This window comes from Pipra filicauda, unplaced genomic scaffold, assembly GCF_003945595.2.
Source record: "Pipra filicauda isolate LSUMZ 115617 unplaced genomic scaffold, ASM394559v2 scaffold128_size5466820_pilon, whole genome shotgun sequence".
Taxonomy (NCBI): domain Eukaryota; kingdom Metazoa; phylum Chordata; class Aves; order Passeriformes; family Pipridae; genus Pipra; species Pipra filicauda.
Genome location: NW_024103751.1, coordinates 3,578,923 through 3,597,936, shown reverse-complemented (window position 1 = coordinate 3,597,936; position 19,014 = coordinate 3,578,923). Strand labels below are relative to the sequence as shown.

At 36.2% G+C, this 19,014-nt stretch overlaps 1 protein-coding gene across 2 annotated transcripts in view; it reads right to left on the bottom strand.

Moving 5' to 3' along the window:
- FBXL4 (F-box and leucine rich repeat protein 4) overlaps positions 1 to 19,014 on the bottom strand; it is a 55,031-nt gene that overhangs the window by 12,751 nt on the left and 23,266 nt on the right. For both annotated transcript variants that reach the window (XM_027726111.2, XM_039390757.1), the window contains 2 exons: positions 16,998 to 17,242; positions 8,493 to 8,706 (listed from right to left, as the gene is read on the bottom strand). In XM_027726111.2, the coding sequence (XP_027581912.1) occupies positions 8,493 to 8,706; positions 16,998 to 17,242 (459 nt within the window). The remainder of the gene's footprint in view (positions 1 to 8,492; positions 8,707 to 16,997; positions 17,243 to 19,014) is intronic.

The window sequence follows — 19,014 nt, the reverse complement described above, 5'->3', positions numbered from 1 at the left end:
TGTTAGGACTTTGTAATCTATATGAGCTGAAAACAGGGTTAAGCTTCACAACACAGTAACAATAAAAGTACGTGGATTTCTACAGGATATACAACAGTTTCTAGCAGATAAAAAGCCCAAGCAATACACAAGTGACAAATAATCTACTGCTATTAAGTGTAATTCCAAAAAGAACACTCGTCAACAATATTCGTACGCACGGATAGTATAATTTATAGGTTTTTAAAATATAAATTTACTTATTTGCAGAAAGTTTACAGTTAAATGCTTTATGTAGTTTCCTCAGTTTGTTGCTTTCTAATGAAACTTGGCACAAACTCATCCTTTGTCCTATCACTGAGAAGTAACATGTGATTCCTTGCACAGAAAGACTGGCAGACACAGAACAGGGACACAGAACAGGGACACAGATACCATTTCAGGCATCTAATTTAGGTGTCTCCGGGGAGCAATTATAAACACTCAACACTTGACAGGTATGGAATCTCAATTCCAACTTGGCCTTCCAAGATTTGATTTCCCAAAGGCAGCCTAAAAGTAGATGCTAAGAGTAAGCCTTCCTCACATATATGTTGGCAGAAGTCTTACAAAGTCACTACTCGCTTGCTTGCTTAACTTTCATTCATGTTTTTAAAGGAAAAGGTAGCTAGGGAATGGAACACAAGAGCATTGAAAAATCACTATTAAAGACATTATTAAGAACATCTTAAAGCTCGTAAATGTGTAAATATCCAATTCAATTTAAATTACACACTAACTAAGCAAATGTTTCATTTGGATCACTAAACATGAATAAACGACTAACTCAAAGAGAATTAGACACAGTCTTTACTATTTAACTCAGTGAAAGCTATGAGCTTTAGAACCTACTCAGGTGCACAAATTAAAAGCAAAATCCCCAAATCCCTCTCTCCAAACCCTAAATATTGGAGATAAAAAAAGCAGTCTCTGACTGCACACACAGTTCTAAACAGGGTTTCTGCAGGTATTCAGATGACTCCACAGGAAAGCTGAGTACCTTGCTGCATTCCACCAAGCTTTTTAGTAATGGTTTCCAGACTGGAATTTACACACTGGCCTGAAAGGACAGGAACCAGCGATCTCTTTCTTTAATTGACACAAACAGTACAAAAGTGAACAGTCACTCTGAACAGCTTGTAGGGTGTGAGATCAATTCCATACTTCTTCAGAAAGGGTAAAATAGATAGGAAGACTAGTATTCATAGTTATCTTGATAGATAACTGAGCTCCTTATGTTAACTTCAACAGGAATGTGATGCATCTCTCAGAGTACTTTTTTCATCCCTCTCTATTTAAGACAGTCCTTCCTGTACTGACATGCACTGAGTCCACATTTTCAAAGGTCTTTTCACAACCTGTAACACCTAAAGTATTATTTTAAACTATTATTTAAAAAACCCAAAAAACTTTAAAAAACGCACTAGAAATCTGGGTAATAGAAAGGAGCTTGGTAGAATATCATGTCATACCATCACAAATCATGCCAAGTCAAGCCCAAGAGTAAACAACTACATACTCAACATTAATTATACTGGCTATATTAATTCCTCTTCTGGGGTGCATACACGCCCACACACAGCAAACCAGATTTCTTTCAGATGCAGTGTCTGTTCTTCTGTAACTGAGGTGGGCTTTGCATATGTCATGTAAGAAGAAAAAAACCTTTGTGCATGCCTAGCTGTGCCTCAGTCAACTGAGAATCCAGGTGGCAAAAGACAAGAAAATAGCAGGAGAGAATGGCAGCTCACAGAATCCATATGCACTACATATAGAAGGACTATCATTGTAATAACCTATCTGTTTCAAGCCATCTGTCTGTACAATTCATCTCTCTGACTTGCAATACAACATGAGCCATAACACTCCTATTCAAGCAAAGGAAAAGAGCAAGGCAATCATCCCATGCTGAAGCTGTAGCACAGGCCAAACTTCAAATGTTAGAGTGCTTCACAAGAGGAGCTGAGGCCACCTAAATTCTGTATCAGCAAGCTTTAACCTGGAGTCTAATTTCACTTTCTCAGCCAAGCAGAGACAGTCAAATCAAAGACTATCCATCTAACAACATTCTTGAGCTTATCAGCCAAGACATGTATAGTTTGGAGATTTTTTGAGTTTTCTCTGGACCAAAAGTAAAGTTTAGCTTCATACCTGCTCCCTTTTACAGAGATTGAGAAAAGAGTAGACGATTAACAATACACCAAAACAAAACAAAAACCCACTCCGTAAACAAACTTAAGATTTACTTTTTCTTTGTGGAGTAATAGCTTCAGTGGTCTACATTTCTTTTGCCATCCAAACCAAAACAAAACCTACTAAAATACTTAATTTTTGTAAGATGGCACAGACAACAGGAAGAGTTCAAAGGGGGCAAATAAAATCGTCTGTCCTATCCTCCATTCCCAGGAAAGATGTTTTTAGATGAGGAAAACATACAGTGCAGAAGCTGCTTTCAGAGAGAAGACTGATGTTGAATTGATCAGAAGGATATGAAGTGTTGCTAAACCCAACATTACAGAGCAGATTTCAGAAATATTTCAGGGCATCGTAGTTAGTCCTAAACCGCAGAAAAAGGGAAGACTGACTGCAGGTTCTCTGCAATCTTTATGAACAGGTCAGAAAAACGTGTGTCACAAAGGACAGAGTTGATCATGTCTTGGACAAGAGATGAGATTACTGTTTGAAATCCTAATTTACTCCACACAAGACAGGTGACAGGACTGCTCAAACATCAAAGCCCTCTACTCTGTAACACATGCCAGCCTGGAAGACAGTTACGTGTCGTGTATAGTTCAACTAAATAGCTGATACTGGACTAAACTGTATCTTACCTGTCTTTGTAAAGGTCTTGGCCATCACACATATGTTTTGACTTAGATAATGCAAAAGCATTGTTGGTTTGAACAGACAACCCATCAGCAGAGAAACCAAATACTGGTGCCAGAGAAATACATTTGGCGAGACGGAAGCTTACTTGGCTTTTTTCAGGATTTTTTACATTCATGATACAGCAAGAAGTGTAAATCATTTCTAATGTTAGTATGAAAGGAAAGCATCCAACAGATAGCCTGAGCTCAGTATCTGTTCAAACAGAAAACCCTTCTGTCTGGCAGATGTGACTCACCTGTGAAAGATGCACTTTGAATATTTGACTATTTACTCATTGCAGTTTCATTGTCGAGTACTCAGAGATTAAAAAAAAATAAAAAGGGTTTGAAAAATACAAATGATGCACTATAATATAGCTGTCACATAATGGCTGCACTATCATACAAGGCATGAAAACAAGTGTACCACAGTGTGACTCTGAAAGATTAAAGTAAAAGCTTAAGAAAAACAACAAAGTTTTACTTTGGGGTTGGGTTAGGGAAGAAATAGGCTGCACCTTTTAATAAACTTTCTTTCTATAGACAAATCTGAAAAGCTACTTTTAAATTTCTTACTTTTTTTCTGGAGACAAACAACAGGCTGTTTTTCCCCTTTCTCAGAAGAACTGTGTATGACATAAGTTGGGAATTCTTCCAGCCCTTCAGTGAAACAAGAGCCTAAATCTTTTACAAGACTCTTATTCTTCTGTAATTTTTTCTTCAAATTTTTCATTGAAGTGAAAGTTTAGATAAAAGAATCTTAGGGTCTCATTAAAGACTGCTTCCTCCCTTCTTTAAGTCCAGTTTCCTTACACACCCCCCAATGTACAGTATCCTATATAGTACCATACATGTCAGAGAATCTCAGCCTTCTGTGTATCTATCCTCATACCACAGCTACAAAATCACCAGTTTACTACACAAATTTTATTGATGGAAAAAGTGTGGCAGTTGTCCTGGTCACACATTAGGAAAACAAAGCTCATGGGTTAAGTCCACAATTAGTGCCATCAGCACGAAGTCACAGAATCACAGAAGAGCCGAGTGTGGAAACAAACTTCTAGAGACTGTTTATCCCAGATCACCTGGCTCCAGGTCAGCTGGTGTCTCCAACCTGACTGAAAAAAGCTGTTGACAGATGTAGGAGCCAATCCCTTTCATGACTTCTCAGCTGACGTCTGCAGAAGGGGATAACCCTCTAGCCTGCCCTTTATTACCACAATCAAAGCATATTTGAGTGATGCCTTCTGACACTAACGCAGACCATTTTCATTTATAGATTCAAAATAAATATGGCAGCAAAATCATTTTCCTATACAGTAAAAGCTGGCATTAGAATAGGAAGTCTATTCTCCCTCAAGCATCCATCAGCTATCACCCCAGAAGATATAATAACAAAAGGGAGAGAATTGGAATGTATTTGCTAAAAATCAGCTCCCCATCTCCCCCTAATGCACTTGGATTATTGAACTATTTTTGAGATGAAGAACTGGACAGTGATAAAACTTTTGCCTCCAAAACTTCATGACACAGGTTTAAAAACAGATGCAATATGAACACTACATGAGCATCAGGTAAGAGAAGAATGAGAGTATATGGAAATGAAGGTTGAATGAACCTTATTACTGAGTGCAGGTGTAGTCTTTCAAAAGTTAGAACGCTTGCTTCCTCACAAACAGGTGCAGTGTAATTTGCAAGCTGGGATTCAGGATGTACAGGGGCACCTTTTTGTTCTCTACAGCTACTTGGCAGTGCCAGGGATACAGCAGGGACTGAGACACAGCAACATGACAATTACTGAATTAATTAAATGAAAGTAATAGTCTCTGTAGTTAATTCAATTACTGTATTTTGGTTTTGCTTCATTTGGTCAAATTATGTCCTCCCTTATGTCTGTAAATTTGTTTTACACCTTCATTCTTTCCCCTCACTCTTCACATTACAAGCTCAAATGACAGAATTCCATCCTATGAGCCCAACATGAAATCAGAAAGCATCATCGAGGCGCTTTATTGCACAATTATTTGTCACCAGCTCAACCTATGTCCAAAAATCCACATTCCAGCTAGAGGCTTTCATCTTTTTTCCCCACTATTTGCTCGCAATTCTTAATCCTAAAGATTTATACCCAAGGCAAAGGAATTTTGTCCAAACTGAAAATCCTCAGACAACAGCTCTCAAAAGTATAACATGACCCATAACAGGTTATTTCTGAAAACTCTGTAGAACAATTTTATGGCAGCATTAACTCTGTTACTGCTCATGGCATAAGAAAATACGAGCTGTTACATTTACTGCTAAGATTCTTATGCTTCTTTCTGGTATCCAAGATTTCCAGTGTCTTTTCTCACAGCTGCCCAAGTTCCAAATTTGCTTTTGGTCAAAGGTATCAGAGATAAAATTTATAAATACAACATCTGCTTAAAAATATGTGAAAAAAAACTAAGTCCTTTGCCCACTGCAATTAGCTTTAAATTTAGTTTGTTTTGTATTTTAAATATAATTGCAATACAAACTGTAAAAACTTTTTCTTTATATATTTCATGTTGCATGATATTCTGATTCTTTATAATATGTAATCTTATGTTACAATTTACATCCAGCAATAAGGAGACTGACAAGTTCTCCTACTGTAATTGTGGCTTCCATTTCTTTAAAATACAATTTTGGCTGAATTATTTATATGGATTGAATACTTCATGATAAGCATTAAACCATGATAATATTCATGCTTAAAGCAAAAAGATGTGCACTGCCAGTTACTGTATATACAATAATACTTCCATTGTTCATTGTATTCTTCAAATGTATCGATGCCAATAAGCGCTTAAATTATGCTGTGAATACACTCTCAGTGAATAAACACTACGTATCAGTAGATACCAAAACCACCAGCACAAAAACCCCACAAGTATAATAGTGGCCTTGAGTTTACAGAAATTACATTTATAAAATGCTGAGATTAGTTTCTCAGAGCAAGTTACAAATTATTTCAAATGTACACATTATCAAACAATCTTTAAGAATTAAACCTTTTAAATATGAACTTATAGTACTGGAAAAGTGAGCTGCATTTTGTGGGGAGGACTATAGCAATGCAGGCCATTTTTTTTTTAGTTCCTGGAAAGTTACTGAAGGTCACTGGGCTTTCCCTCTTCTAACAGAGAGGTTGGAATAATTCAAAGGCATTAGAATTTTCAACTCAGAGGTTTGAAAACAATTTTACACACACAAACGCGCTCTCAATAAGTCAAGGAAATAACATTATACATGGCCTTAAGAATTAGCAGGGTTAGGACCAAAGAACGTAACCTTCTCCAGATCACACAGTCATCTTCCAAAGTGGTAGTGCAATAAGTAGCAGAACACCTGCATTGCCCATTACATTAGAAACAGACACTTAAAAATTGAAGCTTTGATTATAGAGACAATGGCAACACTTTTAAAAACAAAACCTATTCAAAGGAAACAGCTAAAATAACAAGAAACTGTAATAACAATTGCTCAGATGACAAACGTTATCAGTTTTATTACGTTTCCACTGTCCTCAAAATCTATGTACCTAACACAAAAATCATTTCAGTAGTCAATTTTCTGAGAGCGTTTTCTTAGAATTTATCTGTTAGTGTCATAGTAATCATATAAATGGGAAAAGTACAACAAATACTTTAAATTTAGATGTTGAAAGAATTTTTTTTCCTCTTCTTTTTTAGCATTGAAAGTCAAGGAAAAAAAAAGGAAAGACTACCACATGACTTAGACTGAGAAAGGAAATCCTGTACCTGGGCAGGTACTTGGAAGTGTATATGGAAGAAATACTATTTCTTTTATTAAAATGTTCATTCTGTACTTTTTATAAAGCATAATGCAAAAACAGGAACAGTTTTATCACATACTGACAAAAAGGATGGAGAATGTTATTTAAACACATGTCCAAATTCACAGCCAAAAGAAAAAGTTGTACTATTTACCCAGATGTGCTCTAACACACGAAAATTTGGTGGTTATTATTTGGTTAAGAAAAAAAGCAAGCCGCTGAATTATTTAGGAAACAGGCTAAATGAAATGAACAGATTTTTCTTTTGGTTTCTTCTTGGATTTTGAGATAGAACTTTAACAGAGGACTGTATCAGCTCTGTTCTTCTCACCTTCTTACTTACTTTCTCTCAATAAATATATACTTGTTATCAGTTAAGAGTTTTCCTTTGTGGATTCACAGCTTTAGATTCTTTTCACTGATCAGATCCAGTTGGCAAAAATACAACTGAGCCAAGCTCTTGACTAATTATTAGCATTGTTCCTTTGTTTGCTCTTTAAAAGCTCCAGCAATGAAGATAGTAGTAGAAATTTCACAAAAATCAGGAACACAACTATATTACAGCGCTTTGACAAGTTTTACAGATGTCTTACTCACTTCACAGCATGCTTGATCAGTCTATCCTGTTTTGTACAGAGCCACCACTTACTACCAAGCATCTCTGTACCAGCTGAAGAGTACAGAAGGAATGGCAGCCTATTTTGTGTAGAAATCCAAAGACTTGCATTGAGAGAAGCTAATGCTGAGAAAGGTGGTTATTTTTACAAACCTGTGGTTTTTGTAACTCTAATGCTCTAATTCAAATCCTATTCCACATCTTCATTCTCTCCATTTTACTTTTCTATCTGAGATGCACAATGTATATTGTTAAGTGGCTTCACATTAGCAGGTAACACAAAAGCATGCTCTCTAATTTACCTATTTAAATTTCTAGAAATTTCTCTTCCACGGTTTGTTAGGAACAGTGCCTTTTGTTTACACTTATGTATAAAATGGAAGCACAATCTTAAGAAAACTTGATTATGAATGAATGTTCTTGGCAGCTACAAGCAGATGCATGTCCATACACATGAAAGGCAGAAATGAATCTTTACAATTTAAGGGCTTCAAAGTCAGGAAATCTTTACCACCTACATTCAATCTAATTTCAAGCTCTGTTCAGCAAAGCGATAGAGGAGAAATGAGTTACCAGTCACTTCAGAGTATATCTCAGCTACTGCGCTATTACAAGCATGAAGTCTCAAACTTTAGAAGTTACCTGAGTAGAATCAAGAAGATTCTGATCAATCAACAGTAGAAAATAATAAAATTATACAATCATTACCTTTGATACAATGATCTTCCCTGGATCATTCCTGGCCTTGTAAATTAGACCCAACGGTCAAAACGAAATAAAGGAGATTTATCCAAGATTTACAGAAAGATTAATGATGTAGAAACAGAGCAGATATACCCAAGGCACTAATTCAGCTCTATACAAAATGCACTTAAAAGCATGGCTCACCAATTTGTTTTTTTAGTTTGAAGAAAATAACAACTGCTTCAGAGCAACTACCACAAAGTAAGAAGTTACTGAGGGGCACTGGCTTCATGGTGACTGTGGCACAGCCACAGCAAATGCCAATCATTCAAGACAGACTATCCTTTAATCTAACTACCTTCTGTTACCAAATCACCATCAGATACCTTGCTAGACCTAATTGAATTCTTCATTATTGAAAAAATTACACAACTTTATCTTACCGGGATTGAAAATATTTATTGCGAAGGTTAAAAATACTTGTTCCTACCTCCACTTTCGTTCTGTAGAGAATGAGACGCTTTAGGCTGCCCACTTTGGCTATATGGTTGAAAGCCTGAGGTGGTATTTTATCACATGATGAGAGATTTAATTCCTGAAGATTTGGACACATTTCAGTGATGACCTCCAAGCACGCTTCATTGAGGAAATGGCCACAAGACAATTCAAGACGTACTAGTTCAGAGCCACAAACTTTCAAGAACCTGTAAAATAACACATTTTAAGTGAAAAATAAACATACTTTCAGGTGAGAGTCTGAATACTGTCAAAATCTGAAACACGTAAATAAGGAAATAATTCCTTTCAACAAAGAAAAGCCATTAGTCTTAACAATTCTGTTTTGTTTAGAAAGTTGGAACATGCTTGTTCTTAGCATTTACTCTGAGACAATGGACCAAAGTACAACACTGATAATGTCTGAAATGCTTCTAGACAGTCCAAGGCCAATTTTGACAACGGCCTCCAAGTTTCCCCCAATAATTTCATATTTATCTGAGACAAATCTTCAAGTGTAAAAATGCGGTTAAGCCAAGCGGTTTCAAGACTTTCAGGAAAAAAACCCTCATTCCTTTCATTAACGAGTAAGTCAAAATGAATATTTGGTAGCTGTTCTAGAACACAGAAATTCCTGAGGACTATTTCACTTTACTTTCATTGGAATTATAAAAAAATCAGGATGTCAGCTGACTAAAGATCCAAAATTTAGAAACTTTGATGGTCTCTACATGAATTACACTTCCTGCCAGAGATCTTGTGTCAGAAACTCAAGCTCTATTATGTCTAATCCCAGCTTTAACTAAAAATACACAAGCTTATGTCACAAGCTTAAGTCCCTTTTTATTGCAAAGATAACCTTCAAACTGTAAATCAATCACTGGGCTTGTAAGTTTGATATTTAATAGGATAAAACCCCCTACACATTTGCCATGCCTTTGTTGTATTTTTATGGTTTCTCCAGTAGAAAAAAATCTAACTTCTTAAAATACAGGCTGCAACGAGTTTTGCATGTGACTTCGTAGAATAATGGATCTACTTGTCAAAGAGCATGAATTAGTTTCTCACAGTAAATATTCTGACCTGCTCTATTACCAGTTCTATCCTACAAAAACCTTCATGCAGACAAAGCAGATTCAGGTCCTGATACTTCCGCCACAAAGTTACTTCTTGGGTTTAACTGATACAGCAGAAACAAGTCTTCGGTTTGGACAAAAACTCCTATTGCTACAACTAAAGAGTTTATTAGCCTTCCCAAGTATCTGCTCCTGCTGAAACTGCTGGTCTTAGAAGCAGACACATTCAGGGAGGCATTCCTCAATGACACTAACAGTAGCGTAGGACTTGAAATCCATCTTTCAAGATCCAAGTTTTCAAACCTTCTCCTTGTTTTTTCATTACTCGCTCAAGTCATACTTCTCATTCATCATCATCCTTCTTTATTCCTTTCATCTTGCATATTACATGGCCTTAGTTTGACTATGCAGATCCTATGCAACACAGAGGGAGAGATTCCAGGGTGGCAACTCCAGCCCTGGATGTTTGTTTCCAAGAGTCACCTGAAACCTTGACCGACCTGATCTAGCCCTGGGGACACTGGTACCTCAATGGGGGCCTGGACTAGACAACCCTCAGAGGTCCCTAACATCCAACATTTCTATGAGCCTATGTGAAGAGAAACAAGGAGAGGATCTGAGACATGAAAGGGGAGACATAAGCCCCAGAGCCACAGGAGTTCTGCCATGTATCCAAATTTACTCCTCTGCTATTTTTGCCTAACTTTGAAGCCCCTCTGCAGAATCTATTTTAGCCTGTAAAATCAGTTTAATCAAACACCAAGCACTTATTTGCTGTTTCCATACTGGATACAGTGAATCGGCCTAGACTGATAAGCCTTCCTATGGGAATATCAGAGCTGAAGTGACATGACAATTCACAACAATTAACATTGGGTGTTTAAACATTAAGCTGCTATTTTCTGACTAGCAATAGAGTTCAACACTGTCATGGAGAAATGCAGGATGGAAATCAGAGTAGAGATATACGGATACATTGCTGATTACCAATTAGCCAATTCCTCTATTTAATGAGTGCTTTAACAATACATTCACACAGCTTCTTTCATCAACAAATTATCACGTTTGTTTGAATGGCAATATTTTCCATAAAACTTTGTCAGTTGCCACTTATTATACATCTAGCTTTTAATCTGGTAATGAATAAATATTTTATGAATTACACCATTACAATAATGGATGTTAGTTTAACTGCCACATAATTTAACAGGGCTTGGCTGCTATAAATATTAGTACAGATCAATGCTTTTCTCTTTCTAGGACTATTAAAAGTTAATATTACCAAGTCAGGGAAATGCTCAGTTAACCTCCTAGACTTGGAGAAGAACTCCAGGCTCACCAGCTTGAGGAGTTATTATCCTCATAATGTTTTATTTAAGCTCATTACACTTGAAACGCACAGGCAGATAGAAAACAGCGACAGCAACAAGCATTGCCCTTCATGGCTTTGCTGCCCTTTTGGAGAAGGTTATTTAGGAGACATTAAAGAGAAACACAAGGGGGATAAGGGACATACAGCAGGGCACAAGAATGAGCAGAGAGGCATGTAGAAAAGAGATGAACAGAAACAGAGGAGGAACCTGAGGAAGTCACCAGACAGCATAGGACAGAGAACACTAGGCAGAACTGCGGAGTTCTCTAAACAATGGAGACACCCTCATTTTTGTTTGCACTTAACAGACTGCTCAGAACTGAGGCTTTTGCTTATGTCTTTCTACACGGATCTCCATGTAGAGCCATATGGCAAGGTAGAATACAAGTTCTCATGCTTTCAAAACAAACGTGGCATGGTCTTCGTACTTCTTAGACTTAACAGACTCTGGATGACTGGCTCCGACTTAGCTAATTTGAAAACAAACAACATCCAAAAAAGTACCTTCTACCCAAACCAAAATTTCTTCACATACCTCTCCTTTAATCACTGAAGACTGACCAGTGCCTGATTTCAGTCTCTCCTCTGTTCTGCAGTCGTCCATCCCTTTAAGTTTTGCTTTCATTATCAATACTTTATCCACACAATTTCTCAAGTGATTTCTCTTCATGCCTTCGTATTTGTTCTAAAATATAACTAAACAATCTAAAATAATGTGAACACGTACATTTCTTTTACTGGATTAGGTCTTTCCCTCAAAGTTTATCCTCATTCTAGACTGCAGTGTTTCAAGTTTTTTGGTTGTTCAGTTTGGGGGGTTTTGGGGTTTTTTTCCAAGATATTTTTGGGTTTGGGTTTTGGTTTGTTTTTTTTGGTTTTGCAGGTTTTTTGGGGGGGAGGGAGTGGTTCTTTTTGTTCAGAGTTTTTTGTGAAAGCAATTTCACTTTCCATCACCTTCTTCCTGGTCTCAACAACTGCTTCTCATTTTCAACTCCTTCAGCTTTTGGGAAGAGAGTTAGTCCTAGTGAAGTTCTTCTGAAACATCAAATATATCTATTAGCAGTTAGGACGATATTTGCTCATGGTGATGCTAAACCTATCAGGATCGCTTAGTCAGCTAAAAACTTCTAATCTTGTAATTCATGTCTGTATCATAAACATATCTCATGATCCAAAATTAAAATCTAAGGTATGTTCATGTCAGAACATAAGACTTCTCAAACAAAATTCTCAAAATACCTTTAGACATATGCTTACAAGGGTACTGAAGACACCATGTTTGCTCCAATGGTTTCTGATGGAACTGCACTGGATCCAAAACCTATAGTTGAGTGTTAGCTTAATGATCCCCACTTACTCTATATCCCCTAGTTCAAAATTACTGAAAACTCTACAGCAAGCAGGGATCACAGTCCAGTTCTCTTTCATCTACTCATCCTTCTTAAACACAATTATCACAACAGTTGTCAATCATGCTGATTTTACCAAATCTATTTTCAATTAAAATTTTCAGTACTCATTTTATACTCATTGACATACATTTGAATCTGTTATCCAAGGGGCAGGGTGGAGAGGGGAAGCAACTTCCATTTGTGAACAACATAGGGTTGGATAGATTGTTTTTTTTCCTTTAGCACTTTCCTTTGTAGTGTTACCTTATACTAGCATCCACATCAGGGATGTTACCTCCATTACTTAACAGATATAACATTGCCCCATTTGCCTGGCCTTCCTTGGTATCGGCCTGCTAGAATCAGTATTTCCTGAAAAGATCCATTTTGGTTTGCTTCAAGCCAATTGCATGCTCCCTCCAGCCACTCAGGTCTCCTATTTCCAGAGCCTGCCACCAGACAAGAAAAATGTCAAGAAGCTACTTGGATTTTATTCTTTCTCATTTCACTTCTAAGATCCCGAGGTCTTCTCCTTCTTACGGTAGTTCTATCTATACGATTACTCGCACAAACTCAGCAGAGGACTTCCTGTCTTGCAGTTACAGTCTTGCATTTAATACAATGGTTTGTAGAATTACATTTTAATACGCTTCTTAAAAACATGTTCAGATATTTTTATATTCACAGTGATGCTTTTCCTTTCAAGGCTGCTGTGCTACATGACAGCAGCAGCATTTAGTACAGATAATTGTAACAAAAGTGTTAAGATTGGTATGAGCAGAGAACAGCTGGGTACATAGAGGTGCAGAAGCATGAGAAATAACAAATGGCATTAAAAGGGCTGGTGCAGTGGTGTGTGTTGGTGGAAGTCAGATTAGCAGGTCATGAAGATCCTTGAATGTATGTATGAGCAGTTTCTCAGGACACACAAATTAGGAGATGAAGGACAGAAGCAGCACAGGATGGTGAGACCACATGCTACACAAATTGATTTGGACACATGTCTCGGTTGTCTTGGTGCATGCAAGTATGCATGCTTGAGAGTGAGACTTAGTAAGATGATTAAAATTAAGTCACCTTCCCTTTCTCTAAGCTATTCTAATTGTTACAATGATATTTTCCATTCTAGCACATATTACACATTCTTTTTGGTAACCAAATTCTAAAACACTGCATGCCAGTAGGAAGAATATTGAGTACCTGATCTTGTGTTTTTCTCAACACAGATTAAACTATTTCAAGAAAAAAATGCAAACCAAACATTATTACTTAATGTCAGTTACAGCAACCCTAGTTTTACCAAAAACCTGTGGAAACTAAAGCAAGAGATGAGACATGATTTTTAAATTGAGAATCCCTGTAAAGCCACATTACTCCTATTTTCTGTGACTATTTGCTGCATATTTCAGTAATTTCTCTGACCTTCCTGCTTGTCTGATTTGTAGCAAAGTCTCACCAAGCTAAACACTGTCAAACTACACTTCTACTAAAAGCAACTAAAGCCTTCAAACATGAACAACAAAATTGTTAAAGAAATATTCCTGGATGTGCTTGACATGCAAACACTGCACCACTAACCTGAAAATAAAACACTATTAATTCATTTTCACAGTATAAAATGTCAGATGTAAATAAAAATCTTAATACCTCAGATATTTAAAGCAGAAGAATTTAAACAAGTTAATGGCATTATCAGTGATCCAAAGAAATCTGCATACAGAACTCTTGTTTTTAAACTGTCACTGTCCTTCAGCTATTTAAACCTCAGAGTATTTATTCAACATCTCGATATTTAGTACACCTCCAGTTTGACTTGTCTCACCCTTCTTACATAGGTCTTACCCTCCCACGCTGATATTCCCACCTGGCACGAAGAGATCCACCACACCTTTAAAGCCAAGAGAAGTGCAGAGCTGCTTATGTAATGATTGCTGTGAAATCTTTCCTTAATCCCAGTCATTTTGCATTCCAGACTCTTGAGACTGCTCAGATACTCATTTCATTTGTCTTTCACTTTTTGGTACACTTTCATTTCAATCTAATATAAAGTTTAGTTAATTTATATTATATGCCAAAGTGAAAAATTTATGATAGTAATTTTTAGCCCTAAGGAGTAGATGTTATCAATAAGTTAAAATACCTTCAGCTTTGCCTCAGGATGTTCATATGCCTGAAGCATTCTGTCTTCTCATGATAATACAGTATTTGCTTCAGTCACATTTTTTAAAATTACTCTTTAAAAAAACCTTCCACTTCAATACATTTTATAAGAAAATATATATTTTCAATAATTTCATGCATATATGAACATTTTAAAGCAACACACAAATTTATACAAGCTACTATTTTTAAGACTGTCATAAGAAATTACAGATAAAAAAGTTTTTGAAAGATATATTCCAAAATAAGATTTGAGCAAGAGTAGCATTTAAACGTGTCCTGACTTGCAGAAATCATAACAAACTGTAAAGTTTTGAATTCAACAGTGCCAACTGTAACACCAAATGCTGACAAAAACACGGAAATATAGATGTCTTGGTTTCGGACAAAAGGAAAAATTGTGGGAATTCATGGTTATGTGTCCTGGATGCTGTAATATCCCCAAGGTGGTTGTATCTTAATGACAGCCAGGGTAATAGAACCATCATTTATTGACAGATTTATCTGCCAAGGAACAGTATCTCTTACCAGGAAGCTACTTTTTTGACAAAAGTTACCTCAACACTTTTGAAAACCAAGTCTTATTCTAATAAGACTCCTCTATTACTAGATACTTTCATAGCAAATGAATAGCAAATTTTCCTCTCCTGAAGGCCAGAAAATTTGACAAATATGCTGATGAAGAATGTCAAAAGAAAAACTTGTGTTGGGAAATTTTACTAGAAAAGACACTTTTACAGAACAAAGAGTTGTAAAACTATTTCTGCAATAGAAAAAAGAAAATATATAAAACCAGACCTAGTTACAGTAGAGAAGTTTTGTTTCAGAAGGGAAAATTATAAGCAGAATTTAGACATGAAAATTATGTAGCTTATAACTTTTCTTCAGAAATTTACGATTGAACTGCATCTCCCGTTCCCAGACTGCATGCACCTCTTCCAAGAAATACTTTTTCCTAAAACTGCAGATAACTTCAGAGTTGCATCAATGTCCAAAAACATTTCCCCCCTTGTTACAAATAAATATAATCCCTTATAACAAATATAAACTGAACATGTTTATTCACAGATTATTAATAGTCAAATAATGAATATGTATTATTTTAGAAATGCTGAATACACATAAGTGCCACTATTAGTTAAGCATTGAAGCAAAAAAAAAGTAATTAGCAATAAAGCTATTTTCAACTAACTGGAAGTCAGAAATACCAGAACTATATAGTTTATAATTCTCTAAATTTGGCAATAATTATTTTCGAGACTACAAAAATTTTTAGCAGTACTCTGTTAAAAAAACCAAATTCATGAAAATGAAAAAAGGCTGCCACGAAGATGCACATACGTTTTCAGAAGACAGACTTAATAGCCAAGCATCAGAAAGCAAGCACTTCATGATTTCAGAGTTGAATTCTCAATTAAAGCTTGCATATTTATCCTCTGAATAATGTATCTAATATGAAATCCAAATTTAGAAGAAATGTTTGTACCCCATTCCACAACTAGCTGATACTTATTTGCGTTTTCTACCAACAAGCACAAAAGAGCATAGGTTTCTTGGATTATACTGGAAGGTCAGGAAAAACAGAAGCAACATTCTCATCTTGACAAAGTATTTCTTAAAAATATTTTACTTCCTCAGGTAAGGCACTCAGACACAAAAAGAAAGAAAATGTCTGCATACTCGATTTAATCTTTTTATTCAGACAAGTTAAGACAACTTTTTCAGATATATTAAACACGTCTGTTTCTTATCAGTCCATTTCTGCTTTCACCTGACATTGCTGATTACCCCTTAGTTGAAGGGGCCATTTTTGCTTAAATGAAATGCATTGATAGAAGCTGTTTAACTAATGCTAATGAGCAAAGAAGCAAGAAATGATATCTTAAAGAAAGCAGAGAACACGGCTGTTATACAGAGAAGAATCCCTGCAAATTTGCTATTTTAATGACCTACAGCAGTCATATTTTCAACTCAATAGAATATGCACATGCAACCCCCCTGTTTTCCAAGAGGACTAATGTTTTAAATCATTTTTATGAAAATATTTGCATTTACATTGGACTCTAGTGATTACTTGGCTCATACCATGCAAGCACGCAATCAGTTTACTACTACAGCTGTTCTAATACAGTCCTACTGATGACTCATCTGTACAAAGAACAATCACAAACGTTTTCCTCTTGAGATGGATTTTTGACAGCTCAGTTTTAGTAGAGTGTTTTAGAAGCCCAGAAGAAAGCAAAACACTGCGCCCCCTGGAAGAAGCCTTTCAGTCACAACCAGCTTGGAACACGCAGACTCTACAAACTGAAACAGACTTCTGCTGCTGCGTTCAGTATCTATTACTGTTTTAACTGATGTCTTTTTCTACATCATAACAATCCCCCCCTTTATAGTAAATAATTTGTCTTCTAATAAGGTTTCAAATACTCAGTGAAACTACTGTACAGCAGCTCTGCAAACAGAGTTTGTCAAAACACTTCTGTACATTTAACACTGACCTGCTAAATCCAGAAACAGAGATGGCTCCCCTGTTTCCAGTCCAAGATAAATTCAGCCATTGGATGAGAGTGCAGCGAGACTGTAGGTATTCCAGAGATGTGTCATTAATCCTTGCCCAGTAAGGTTGTAAACTGAGATGAATGTACTGTAGAGGATCACAGCAATGTTGATAGAGTAGCTTACAAGTTTGTGCTAGTCTACACAGGTCTGGTACTGTAAGGTGACTCAAAATCAACTGGATGAGCTATATTAAAAACAGAAAAAAAGTCACAGATGGTCATATAGCACTTGAGGTGTTAAGGGAAAAATGTAAAGGAATAAGAAAAGACATTCTAACTTCAAAGAAAAGTAAAACCTTTTAGTTAAAAGTAACTTTTCAAAAAAATCATTGACTAACTATTAAATAGGACTGCACTGCCTTTTTAATTTGACAACATACTAAACAAGAAAGGAAAAAGCAAATCAGCATATGAAAGTGACAGGAAGCTTTCAAATTAAAAATTTTTTTACCCATGCTAATTTAAACAGTGATATATATGTGAACACTATGTTTACATATTTCCTTTCACAATATCTGCCCTGCCCTTGATCAGACCACAGAACTGGCATCCTCTTTCTTCTCTGGATTTGGTTTTTCAGATGGGAGCATATTTGCAAAGCACATGGAAAAACCATACCATGTCCCAGTTTCCCCACACCTTGAACTGATTTCAGATTTATTCCTCTTCTCCCCGATTTAAAAAAAATCAGTGTTTTGTCTTCCATTTTATATCCTCTCCTCTGAATTACGCAACCAGGTAAAAAATTTAACATATTCATATCTTCTTTTACAACATAATTTCTTCCTTGCTGTAATACTCTGAGAGCATTTTTGTTCTACGCTAGAGTCAACTCTGAAAGGCAAAACCCCCTTTTTATCTGTATCAGTTGAATCATCTGAGTTTCACAATAATCACCAGCCCTTCTGACTAGCATCACTATAAATGTTTTTGTAATGACTTATCTCACACTCAGAAACTAAGAAATATCCCTCCTCTCTTATCACACTCTGTTTTCCTTTCTAAAGAAAAATCAACACACACAGAGACATAAATACTCACTTTAGGAAATAACAACACCCCCCCCCCTCCCCCCAAAAAAAATCTCCTTTAACTTAGGAACTGAGAGAAAATGGACTTGAAAAATGAAATCTAAAAATTAATGTCTACTTTATCAGGGCTGTCTCTAACAGATATAAGTACCTGTACTCAAGTTATATAAGTAAAATTGACTGTTTTCAAGCAGAGTGGGAAACAATAACTTGTTGAAATGAATCAGTGTAAATTAAAAAAACAAAACCACCCGCAAATCAACTTAAACTGAAGAAAATCCTTTAGTCCTTTCAAAATACCAACATGTTTAATTTTAATGTTTTAGAAGGATTCATAAAACAAATCCGCCAAAATCAGAATAAAATGTTTGACATAAAACAAAAATGGAGCTTTTCGTGAGATCCAAACAGATTGTACTTCCAGTGTACTAGTTTATGATGCAGCTACCTTCCACCTCCCCTCCTCCCCGCTTCATTTTTGGAAGAGAAGAAATAAGAAAACAATTCAACTTCCTGCAAAATGGAAAATGTTACTTCCTACTCAGCTCCAGATTTAGCATTTGGATTTCAAACATGATCTACGACTCTTAAAAAATTTAACTTCAACTCCAATGCCAAAATAAAGTGTTTGATATACTTCAGTTTCTCTCATGCTTGATTTCCAGCCTCCCCTCTTCCCTTCTCCTTGCTCTTCCTCTCCCCTAAAAACAGCCTAGGTTTTTTGTTTCTGCAGGTGTCTGGAACTAAGACTCAAATTGATGCAGAGGACCTGCAGAGCCATTTCAATGTAACAGTAATATATAAATGCACTGCAGTTAATATATGATAATCAACAAAGTTTGCACCCAACTGACATTTAGGTTGTTGACATTTTGGAATCTGAGAAAGACCAAAATAACTAGGAGCTAACATAGATATAATCCCAA